The following is a 12,391-nucleotide window of genomic DNA, read 5'->3' as shown; positions in this document are numbered from 1 at the left end:
TTTAAGTAGGAAAAAGTACTGAAGTCGATTTACGTATTAAAACTGTCTCCGTCACCCAAAGTACTTAACGAACAAATTACGCCTAGGCACACTCATCTCATAGTTAATGCAGTCTAACATGGGTAATTTTATTTCCTTTTTGTGATTATATGCTACATAAGAGGAAACGCAGATGCCAGCCAAAAACTCGAATAACTGTGTCACTTATTTACATAAAAACTGTTTTATAATCTACAAACAACGTATATCAAAACAAAATTGCACCATTCTAGAGTCCACTGAAGATACCTTAAAGTAAAATAGGCGAAACGCGTCTGGAACATATAAAATATATTGCAGCAAGAAAAAGGCCTTTTTTATTTACGAAACGAATATTTATGAAGTTCTTTAGTATCAGAACAGCAAACAACTGATAACTGCCAGAAAACAAATGTACAAAACTCGATCGCTGTGGTTTTAAATTACGATAGCGACCCATTTTTCAGCCACACAAATTCATACATAAATGGTACATGCAGCATTTTTTCATTAAAAAATCGTAGTTTCATAAGAAACTTAACCGAAATTCAGACGTCGTAATAGACCTGTATGAGTCCAACTCGTATGTAGATCGGCGTGTTCAGACGATGTTATCACTTAAAGAGCGTCTGCTTGTGACTCGAAATATCTGGAAGGCGCGCGCCAGTTTCAGACGCCGCTACCGCTCGTTCCAAACCTGTAAGTTACTTTCATTCGCACGATGTTGGTAGCACTGGCATGAGCATGTATATAAGCCGTAGCGCGGGCTCGTGAAGCACAGTTTAGCGCAGGCACAGAGTGTGTTTGAGGAGTGCGAGTATTATCGAAGATAGCGCAGCGTTTTCTCGCGTGAAAGGTAAGTGCACAAGTGAAATGTGGTTGTTGCGACGGTGTTCTGTCTTGTTTACTCGCTGAGTTTGAATGAAATAATGTTGGTGATCTGATTTAGAGATCAGGCATATTTATCATGAGGGTGTGTGCACTATATGGCTACAGAAAGTTCCGGCTCTAGAAATTTTGTGACCTGCGGTTACGTAACATAGTTTTTCTTTTGCGACTAATTTTGTTAACCAAGGGTCTTGTAGTATCAGTAAACAGTCCAGTAGTGATTCGTTAGTCTGCATGTAGTAAGTAGCTACAGAAGTGAGTTTAGTTTACTTATGCGGGTGTTTCGTTGTATCTCTTGTTAGTACAGTGGGAATTATTGTGTTAGTATATTAAAAGTGACTTAAATCGATCCGTTATCGTTGCAGATGGCTTTGACACCGATGATCCGCCACTTGTTGGACGATGTTGACCGTCAGATGTCATTATTTGACCAGAATTTCGGCTTGGGGCTGACACACGACGACTTGCTTTTCCCTCGTCTGTCTGTCGTTCCTGCTCTGTCCGGTTACTACAGACCATGGCGTCATTTGGCAGCTCGTAACTCCGGCGTGTCTACCATCCAGAACAACAAAGATGGGTTCAAGGTAAGTGAATGTCACGTTTTAACATAACACTGTTTTGAGCTGCTATATTCGCAGCGTCCAAGAAAGAAAAATAAATATTGCTAGTTTTGCGGTTAATGGGTAGAGCAAGACAGAAAAGTTACCGCTGGCGGACCTTACAAGACTGTTCTCGTTGCAGGTTAATCTAGACGTCCAGCAGTTCAAACCGGAGGAACTGACGGTAAAGGTAGTGGGCGACAGCGTGGTGGTAGAGGCAAAACACGAAGAGCGTCAAGATGAGCATGGTTACATATCGCGCCACATGCAGCGTCGTTATTTGCTGCCGAAGGACGTAGTGGCCGAACAAGTGCAGACGCAACTGTCATCAGACGGTGTCCTCACAATCACGGCACCAAAGAAGGTATGTATCAGAAGATGACGTTGATAAACTAACAGTAAATTATAGTTCATATTTGCTTGCAGAACTGTATGTAGAAGTTTCTGTAGTACGTTAAGTGGAGTGATAACGATAATTTGGCGTGTGAACCAGTGAGTAGTCTTCTGCTCCAGAAGTGTCATACAGAGAATTTGATGACCTTGTAGTGGAAGTGCTTGTAGAGGAAACATTTGTAAGAGCCTGTAGGTAGCAATTGGTAGTAATCTGCAAGTGAGAGGTAAGATACTGTTTACAAGGCAAATAAGATCATCAGGCAAACAGATGAACATTGATGCAATGTTCTAGGTCTGGGACGGATCCATATTGATTGCAACTGATTTCAGGGTAGTTCGAAGAGTAGCAGCAAAATATCTGTTAATTTTGAGTGGTGTGGTGGTGTCACTGGCACAAAAACACTGAGATGGGGCATCTGCAAACTGTAGGAAAAAATGTAGGTCAAATATGCTTAGGGCTTACAATAAATTACTGAGCATATATTTTGTTTCTGGGTTAGTGGTGACTTGATCTGGAGTAAGAGTGGGAAGTGATAAGTAAACTTAACATTAAGTCCAAGGTATTCATGGTGCAAATTCTTTAATTATATAGTGGTAAATGAATAGGATTATATGTGAATATTATAGAAACAGTGCATTGTGTCAAATATTCACACAACCATGAAAGCTTCATATTAACAAAGAAAAATTATCTGGCAGAGAGAACTCAATTTTACTCCAGAGACCCATAAACTAGTGTTAAATCTGGACACTAATTTGATTTTTCCCCTTGTTTTCAGGCTCTCCCTCCAGCAGAGGGCGGTGAGCGTGTGGTACAAGTTGTGCAGACCGGTGCTCCAGCAGTTACCAACCAGCAGCAGGGAGGAGAGAAGATGGAGCAGTGAATAATACATTGCTGGTGTAAAAACTTAAGTTTTTGTATGGATTATTTACTTTGTATTGTCATTGTACTTTCTTTCAAGAAATTTAACACTTCATTTTTCTGCCTCTCGTGATGGATGTGTTATGTATGTGAAAGACTGCATTTAATGATTTTTGAATCGCTTTAATTTTCTGTAAATGTAAAGCAAATTTTCATGCGCAACTGTTAGAAGAATGCATTTTGTGTACCGTTTGTAGTTATGCGTAATTCTCACAATTGTAAGACTGATAGTATTTGTATTGATGTTCAATAAACATTTTCTATGTTAAGTTTTGTATCTTTTTCTTTTAAACCTCCTCTCATTCTAGTAATTGTGACTTTGCTGTGATTACAAGGATCTTGACTATTGCACAGGGCTAGATGGAAACCTATTTAAAACTGAACAATTTAACTGAAATGGAAATGTTTATTAGAATGAAAGATTAATCTTCCATTAAAAGGGGTGTAATATAGTAGTAATTATGATGGGTGCCGAGATGATATGCACAAACTGTTGCAATTATATGAATAATACAATCCGATCACTTTAGCCACTGGTACGACAACATTTCACATTGAATTTGAATTGCTACTAAAACTGTCTGTGGTGTTTAACTTATTTTCACTAATCTGTAAATATGTAATGGTAGCATTTCTCTACTCATCTAGGAAAGAAAATTACCCAATAATTGAATAATTATTGTAACAGACTATCGTACACACCTAACAACTTTGTTTTGTTTGGGCTTAAAGGAGTATCAATTTCAAAATTACACTTTTTACTGGAGCCACAGCAGTCACTTAGCCTGTGTTTCGAGGCTTGAATTGTTTAGTATAATAATGGTTTTATAAACTGTAAACTGTCAAAATTTGTATTTTTCATTGTGTGGTAGTAATAAGTCCTTATCAGACTCTGTGGATAGTTGCAGTTGCAGGCCCACACAAATGCAAAAGTTCACTTAACAGTTGGGTTGGCCAAGTATAATATACCATCTTGACATTAAAGTTGGCAATAATATTAGTTTTCCCTGCTTTTTTTTTTTTCCTTTGTGGTTTTCACTTGTAGTGATGGCTAAAGTATATGAAAGAAAGTGACAAATCACTGTTGTTTGAATTCTCTTGCTCCAGTAATTGCAGTAATCGGACCCCCCCCCCCCCACCCCTTATCCCTGTGTGCAAAGTACAGCATTTAGTTTTTTATGCTTTCATTTTCACTAATGGTGTTCACCGGTATTAAATCTTTATTTCTGTTTTAGTAAGTGGATATATTTTCCTTTCTCATTGTTCCTAAATTCATAGAATTACTCTTTTTCCCTTTCAAGACTAAAGAATGGGATTTTTTTTTCATAGTTATTGAGTGGAACTAATTACACAGTTCAGCTGCCAGGAATGTTGCACTAAAGATGAAAACAATATGTGAATGTTTGGCTAAAGAACTGTACGAATTCTACTGTTATAATAGTGGTGCTGATTCCCTGTATTCTACAGGTAGTTTCTCTCTAATGAGATCTATTGCACAACATGTGTAAATTAATAAATATCAGTATAGATTTATGAGAAATGTGTCACAAATATTCACTGTAAAATTATTGGCAGTAACGTTTTATATGCTCTCTGCCTGAGGTAGCTGTGCTAGTCCCATACAATTTTTCTCTGCAGGAGCTGATGGCCTCATGGTGTAGTGCCCTAAAACATTATTATTATTATTATTTCTTTCTTTTCTCAGACGTTATGTCTGGTCAAAAATGGAAAGTGACGCAGACCTTGATCAAGCATGACTTCCTTTTAACTGTACGGTATATGTTATATTGCATTTAGGAACTTTCGGGTGATTGAACATGTATCAATAATTACGGATTTCTGTAGTTTTATATATAAGTTTGGCTGTAGCTGTATTGCATTGATGTACTGGTGGATATTGTGTGGTATGACTCCTGTAGTTGATAGTATAATTGGTATAATGTCAACTTTATCCTGATGCCACATGTCCTTGACTTCCTCAGCCAGTTGGATGTATTTTTCAATTTTTTCTCCTGTTTTCTTTTGTATATTTGTTGTATTGGGTATGGATATTTCGATTAGTTGTGTTAATTTCTTCTTTTTATTGGTGAGTATGACGTCAGGTTTGTTATGTGGTGTTGTTTTATTATTGTTTATTATTATAATTTCCCCAAGTCAATATTAACTTGGAGGGTTCACAGAAATATGAGGCACCTGTCAACATAATGCTGACTGAAACTGTGTACAACCACAAAGCTTTACCAGGTGATGGCACTCTGTCTCATGAAGGAGAACCTTTATGGATATGGAATCAATCAAGGAATACATTAACAAAGAGAAGCAGATGTTAATAATGGGGTCAGTAATTAACTATTGTTAAACTGTGATGTAGATTTTCTATTTGCACTGTGCAGGCTCAATGTACTAAGCAGCTGCTATTAATCTGCTACTAGTTACCTATTTTTTTGTAAGATTATGTGGGTATTTATCAAGGGAAGCAGTTATATGACTATTCAGTCCTTGATTCTATATGAGTAAATAATTTGAAGAAAGAAGAGAGAATCAGAAATGGTAGTGATTTACTTTCGAATTTGTAAGGATTGACAGTTTTGTCCTTGACATCTGCTTAGCTATGAATCGTAGACAAGGAGTCAGACTACTTGGAAATTAGTATTCTGATATGCGTTGTGTCTGTGGAAATCACAGTTCATTTAAAATTAATATACTTTTTGTTAATAACAGATGACAAGAAGGAATCTATGTACTAGCCTTCTTCTGGGTCTGCTGATGTGCTTTAGCTGTGTGGAGTTGCTTATATTTTGTCATTGCTGCTCAATGAGTATGACATTTTGTCATAATTTTAAAAAGTTGTCGTTAGGACTGGTCACTTGATGTGGATGGAGTGGGAACTTCATTATAATAGGTTGCTATGCTCCTTACTGAACATAAGTTATATGGCTCACATTTGCTGAATGAATATTTACTTCACCTGCAGTGCCACGGGAGTTAATTCAATAAGGCTTGCCTGTAGTGAGGATTCCCTGGGCTGCATCCTGGGCTGTGGGTGACCTGCCTTTCTTTTTTAATCTTCCCTAACATATCTTTCTCTCCTCCCTAATGAAGGACTATTTGTTCAGAAAGCTAGACAGTGTGTCACCTTTACTGTAATATGTACGTATCAGCAGTACTACACATTTTGGCTACTGAAGGTGAGTAATGACCAGCAATTTTTTCTCATAATTTTTAGTTTTGTCAATTGAATTTTCCTTTGATACAAAGAATACACAATTGCAAAACCTATATACAATCTGTTTATGACATAAATAATACAAGACCATCAGAGGCACTATCAGGTATAGGAACACAATGTAGCGGATGGTTTAGAAATAGCCTGAAAAGCTTGTAAAGGTGTTGCAGGGTAGACTGCACTGAGAAATACTTGTGACTAAAAAAAATTGTTTCTAAGTGAATTAGCAATGAAGTTAGCCAGTCAGGCCATTGCGCACACAAATTCAAGCAGTTGCCAGAGATGGTGATGTGTTCTTTGTTTGGTTTCCTAAAACTGAAAAAGAGAGAAATACAATAACTGGATGTAGTGAGGATTGAGCCCGAGCCAAGGCCAAGCTGTCTCTTGCATTATCATCACTGTTTTTTTCTGAACAATTATTTCTCAGAACAACCAATCCTGCAACACCGTTACAAGTCTTTCACTGTTCATGACCACCCTATATGAAGGGCAACAAAAAGTTTCTACATGAGGGCACTGCTATGGCGTATATGGAACATAGAGTTTCTCCGATATGGGTATATAAGCATTGACATATGGGCAAGGATTCGTGTGGTATTCATGTCTTCCCAGCATGTGTGCAATAAATGCAAACTGTGGCGACTTTATTACCAAATGCATCCATACAGGACCAATGGGTTGCTATTCTTTTCTTGGTTGCTGAAGGACGAACAATAGTAGACAGCCATCAGAGAATGAAGAATGTGTGTGATGCAGCATGTCTGTTGCGAACCAACTGCAACACTGGTGCTGCTCTTGGCAGTGCACATCCCCATGACTCAAATGTCATAACACAGGAGTTACACAGCAACTTAAGTGGGAGACACTCAAGCACCCACCCTATGGTAGTAATCTCTCCTCGTGGGGTTATCAGACCTTCGGTCCTTTGAAAAAGGCCTTAAAGTGTTGATAATTCCTGTTGAACGAGGAGGTGCAGCAGACAGTTACGGTCTTCTTCATGCAGCGATGCATATTTTCAACCTGGTGCATAAGTGGGATAGCAGCCTCAATGCTCATGGTGATTTTTTCTGATTGGCATACTGATTCAGGACTGTACAGTGTTCAAACAGAAACTTTTTGAAACGGCTAAATCAGGTTAATGACTTTCATCTACTCATTCACCTTGTTCTGAAAAATCCCACCATAGAGGAGAGCCTTTCATCATAATGAAGACATAATTAGTAACAAACATACATGTGTGACCAACACCAAATACAATTAATAGGGTTAATAGGGGACACAGAACGTATACAAAAAGGGCAGCACAGATGGTCACAGTTTTGTTAGACACCTAGAGAGCCTAATGGAAAAACTGAAAGACCTAAAATGGCAGATGATTGAACACAGATGTGAACTGTCTTGTGAAAGTCTACTTACAAAGTTTCACGATGCGAAATTTTCGGAGGATTAATGTGGGTTTAAGAGTACTTTACTCATAGCAGAATTTACCTTCATGTATCTGATTAATACGTGTTTCTCATATTCATAATATTCTTTATGAGGCATCAAATGTTCAGCACCAGTATTATTTGTTGATAAGTATATCGTGATAATGTTGCAATGCAAACATGAGAAATAGTGTTTGTGTAACAAACTGTATGCAAATATACTGAGTGGACCAGTGATGTCAATGAAGATTTTCCCCGTATCCTACCAATGAAACCAAGTCTACCACCTGTTTTACCTATGACTGAAGCTGTACAATCACTTCATTTCATATTCTCACAAACTGTTGCACACTAGTATCTGCATGATTTGACATATTTCAGTTGTGACTGTATGACATTGAAGTCTTAGGGTGCCAAGTGTTTGCATTTTGTTAAGTGCACAATTTTACATTTCTCAACATTTAAAGCAAGTTGCCAGGTTTTTGCATCACTTTGAAATCTTATTACAATGTGGCTGGTGTGCATATTTTTGAGGTAGGTAATTATTATAAGTAGCTGCATCATCTGGAAGAAGTATGCAGTTGCTATTAATATTGTCTGCCAGGTCATTCACCTATAGCATAAGGAACAACAGTCGGTGGGGCACAAGTGATGCTACTCCTACCTCAGTCGATGATTCTCCAACCAAGATAACATGCTGCCTCCTTCTTACCAAGAAGTACACAACATATACCCTATATGATTATACTTTCATTAACAAACATTTGTGTGATACTTTTCAGAAGTCAAGAAAGAGGACATCCACCTGTTCATCTTGTTGCACAGCTTGCAGGATGTAAAGGGACAAAATCACGGGATGGGTAAATTGTCCACACATATACTATACAACAAATTTGCTAAATGTTACATATTCCTCCACTTGAAATGATTTTCAAAACCTCAGCTGCACTCTATAGGTCTTGAGAGTGGAAGTTTTTATGACATAAGCTTTGCAGCTCAGGTATTAGAGGAACTTTAGAGGCATGTTTTTGAGCACGCAAATATCTATAAGAATAACACGAAACTTCTGGAGGATTCATTTGGATTAGGGCACTTGTCGCAGTTACATTCAGTTGGACCTGTTTTCTTTAGTAATAAGCATTTCTCACATTCATGCTGTTTGTACCACACATGCCTCTCCATTATTCTTTGTTGACAAACATACTGTGATAATGCAGCAAGGTGAAGAACACTGCTTGTACAACACACTGTATACGAGGGCACAGGTTCTCTTCTGTATCCTCCTCCCTCACAACCTTCAGGGAATGTATGCAAGGAGAATACTCAGGAAGTCTTAGCGCTTGTATGACTCCCGTCTACTTCCCGGAAACTAGAATACAGAGTTTTTATTCATGTAGTGACAAGTGAGAGGATAAACATTAATTCTCTGGAATACAATAAGTTTTTTATGTCACCTATAAAATTTAGTTCAAATATCATGAAATATCTCAAAACTGACCAACTCATTTATATAAAAAAAATGGAATTATTAGTCTCCCCCCTCACCTGGAAAAATTTCTATGAACACTTATGTGTACAGGATGCACATAAAGTCTATTCCCAATTACCAAAATTTATGTCTAAGGAACTATGCTAGATACAGCTATGCACTTTGTTGCCAAAAGTTCTTATGGATATATGTTTAAATGTGCTCTGACAGCATCTGATTTCAGCTTTTCATTCATGGTGTTGAGCGTCAACATCTGTGCTCCACCACACGGGGTTATTTGTTCACCAGTTCTTGGATAAAAGCTTTCTGGGTAGATGGATTCATCACAGAGATTGTCCAACATGATGGTCACCTGACAGAACCACTCTTGAGTGTTTTATTATTATTAGGGGTACATTAAGGTTAATCTGTTCAGTTCATCCGTTATGTGCAAACTTACAACATTACAACATGAATACGAGACACTGTAGAGACAAAGACACAGAAAGAAACTGAGTGTCACCTACAGATATTCTTCAGGCAACAAATGGAGCACATGTGGAAGAGTATCCACGAAAGCATTATGAGTTAAGCTACCATTTGAAACAAACCATATAGCTGTATTTATCATAGCTCCTTAGAAATAATTTTTCTTGCAATCAGGGAAAGAGTTTATGCTCATCATGTATAAATAGTGATGATTATTTTTCATAATCATTTTTTGTGTGCAATACAATAGAATATTGATCACATGGACTGTCAGTGTGAACGTACAGCCAAGGATCAAATGTAGTAATCAATGGAACAGAAAAGTAATAGCTGAGTAAATATGACAGAATCCCATAATCAGCCAATAAGTAGTGATAACTGTTACTTATTTTGTGCAATGGGATGCAAGGCCATGAAAGACTTTCCAAATGGCTTGCAAGATAATGACGAGTGGCCACAAACATGGGGAACAAGCAGTCACTGTGCACATAAATCTCGATAGGTAACTGAGTTGCTTGGTGATATTGTGTAACCCTTGGTGATATTGTGTAACCTTGCTGCTTCTTTATTACAAAGGTAAATTTAATACACTTCCAGCAGATGTATTGGCAGTCAAGTTTATTATGTGGATGTTACAAGATGGAGAGATGGCTTCTTCATATACTTACATTTTGAAGACTTCACACTTTTTATATTTGTTGTGCTATTTATAAGGAATAGGCAAAGCCACTTAGTTTGGAAGTACAATAATAATTTTTTTATACTTCCTCATATCATTGTGATAACAGGTAAATTTTGAGAACTAAGTTTACTCTATTATTTAACGATGATCATGTACGCAACAGCAAACTTGGCAAGCTTTCTTGATCAAGCACTCTGTGCCAGCATTGTAATGTATTTTTTCACCAGTATTCAGACTGTTGAAGCTGCCTTAGGCTTGACTGACTTTAAACTGTGCATCAGCCTGCGTAAAAGCAAACAGCAGTTGTGAAGCAGTCTTCGTTGCAACATTATATCAAGGAATGTGAAGCATATATTAAACCTGTAACAAAATTCATAGCAGTGGATCATGACTGAAGCATCAAGCAGACATGTTGTTATTAAAAAGGTCAATTCTCCCACGAGGTAAAAAATGAGATGCATAAGTCAACACTCATGTTTTACACATGTGGGAATATGGGTACTAGAGGATTAATAGCTCCTTCAGCTCACGATAAAAGGCGATATTGCTGGCAGTCTTTCATGTTTTGTTTTTGTGGTTTTACCCTGCTTTTTAATCATTGGTGTAATGAGTGATAAGAGGTTCAAATGTGTTCTTGGACATATCTTCAACCACAGAGTAACTTGATGTGAAGAAAAAAAAATTTTCACTGGCCACCTCATGTCTATTTCATTTTTGCCCATCACAACTGCAAAGTCTGCTAGAACATGCAAAGCATCACCCTCTGATTTCTATAATTCAAAGTACAGATTAATTATTCTACAAGTACACTTTTCAAGCTTCACATGTGTGGCTTCCATAACTGTATTCCCTACCAAACATTTATTCCTATTATCTGGTACAGTGTTCTACTGATTATTAGAAATAATACTCCTGACAATATTAGATGTAGAATAGTCTTAATTAAGCTAACCATGTGACATTCAAGTACAGTTTTTTCTTGACAGCTGTGTGGCACACCACTCCCCCCGCCACATCACTTCCACTGTTGCTATCCTCTCTGCACTGTCCAGTCTACCTGCTGGACTGCACTTCGTATCACACAGATACTTTAGATCGCAGCTGTACTATCAATGTCACCAGCACTGAGTCACTAAGCGTGTGCTATTTTCAAATGCAGATTCCTCCAGCAGTTGTTAATTTTGCATCTGCTGAGTAGTGGCTCTGAGCACTATGGGACTTAACATCTGAGGTCATCAGTCCCCTAGAACTTAGAACTACTTAAACCTAACTAACCCAAGGACACCACACACATCCATGCTGGAGGCAGGATTCAAACCTGTGACCGTAGCGGTCGCGCAGTTCCAGACTGAAGCGCCTAGAACCGCTCAGCCACACCGGCCGGCTCTGCTGAGTAGTATCCAGGTGGCTGCAATACGTATAATCTTGCAAATGGACTGTGGTCACATCGAGCCTGTCCTATCATTAAATTCATTAAATTGTCGATTCTGTTCTCAAAGGCAGCTGATTCAAAATAAATACTACAGCCTGAAAGGTGAACTATTACTTACGGAAACAAAACATGATCAGCTCTCATTCCTACCAATAAATATTTGAAAATTCTTTGAGATGAGAAAAAAACTGGCAATTTTCATATATAATAAACATGCTAGAATGTTTTCTTTTCCTTTATTTATTTTAATTTTATTAGTATGGAACCAGCACATTGATAGCTATTGCAAACATAAAAAGTGATAATATGACAATAATTACCAGCTACGAAATATGTTCCATGTCACATCTTATACTTATTTTTTACTCTACAGCTCATATGCTACTGGCTCAAATCACTAGCAGTGTCCTAGAATTACTCGAACAAATATAAACACTTTTTCATCAACAAATATTTTAATTTTGTGTTAAAACCAGTGGCATAGCAATAGAAATGCTGAAACAAGATGGGGAAGCACTTAAGAAAGCACTATATAGAATTATTCTGCTGTTCTGGAAAAATGAAAAGATACCCAAGGAATGGCAACAACCAGTAATATGCCCAATATACAAGAAAGAAAAAAAAGGACCATGTGTGAGAATTACAGGGGTATATCATAACTGTGTAGCACATACAAGATCTACACATACATATTCTTAGAGGAAAACCTTGAAGAGTGCCAGGCTGCTGTATTTTGGAAACGCATGCCAATGAGGGACCAAATACTCATCCATAGACAGGAAATAGAAATGATGTTGGGACTTGAGGTATACAGCCTTCAACAAAGGCAATGATAGTGTCCACACCA

General features: G+C 37.7%; 1 protein-coding gene across 1 annotated transcript; it reads left to right on the top strand.

Annotated features, from left to right (window-relative positions):
* The first annotated feature begins 796 nt into the window (after positions 1-796).
* Positions 797-3,089, top strand: LOC126100395 (protein lethal(2)essential for life-like). Its single transcript, XM_049910991.1, has 4 exons — positions 797-874; positions 1,272-1,490; positions 1,648-1,869; positions 2,678-3,089. The coding sequence occupies exons 2-4, from the start codon at positions 1,272-1,274 to the stop codon at positions 2,780-2,782; spliced, it is 546 nt and encodes a 181-aa protein (XP_049766948.1). The 5' UTR covers positions 797-874; the 3' UTR covers positions 2,783-3,089.
* Positions 3,090-12,391: the final 9,302 nt, after the last annotated feature.

The sequence above is a fragment of the Schistocerca cancellata genome, chromosome 9, assembly GCF_023864275.1.
Source record: "Schistocerca cancellata isolate TAMUIC-IGC-003103 chromosome 9, iqSchCanc2.1, whole genome shotgun sequence".
Lineage (NCBI taxonomy): Eukaryota > Metazoa > Arthropoda > Insecta > Orthoptera > Acrididae > Schistocerca > Schistocerca cancellata.
The sequence above is the reverse complement of the archived record's forward strand: the minus strand, read 5'-3'. Positions and strand labels throughout refer to the sequence as shown.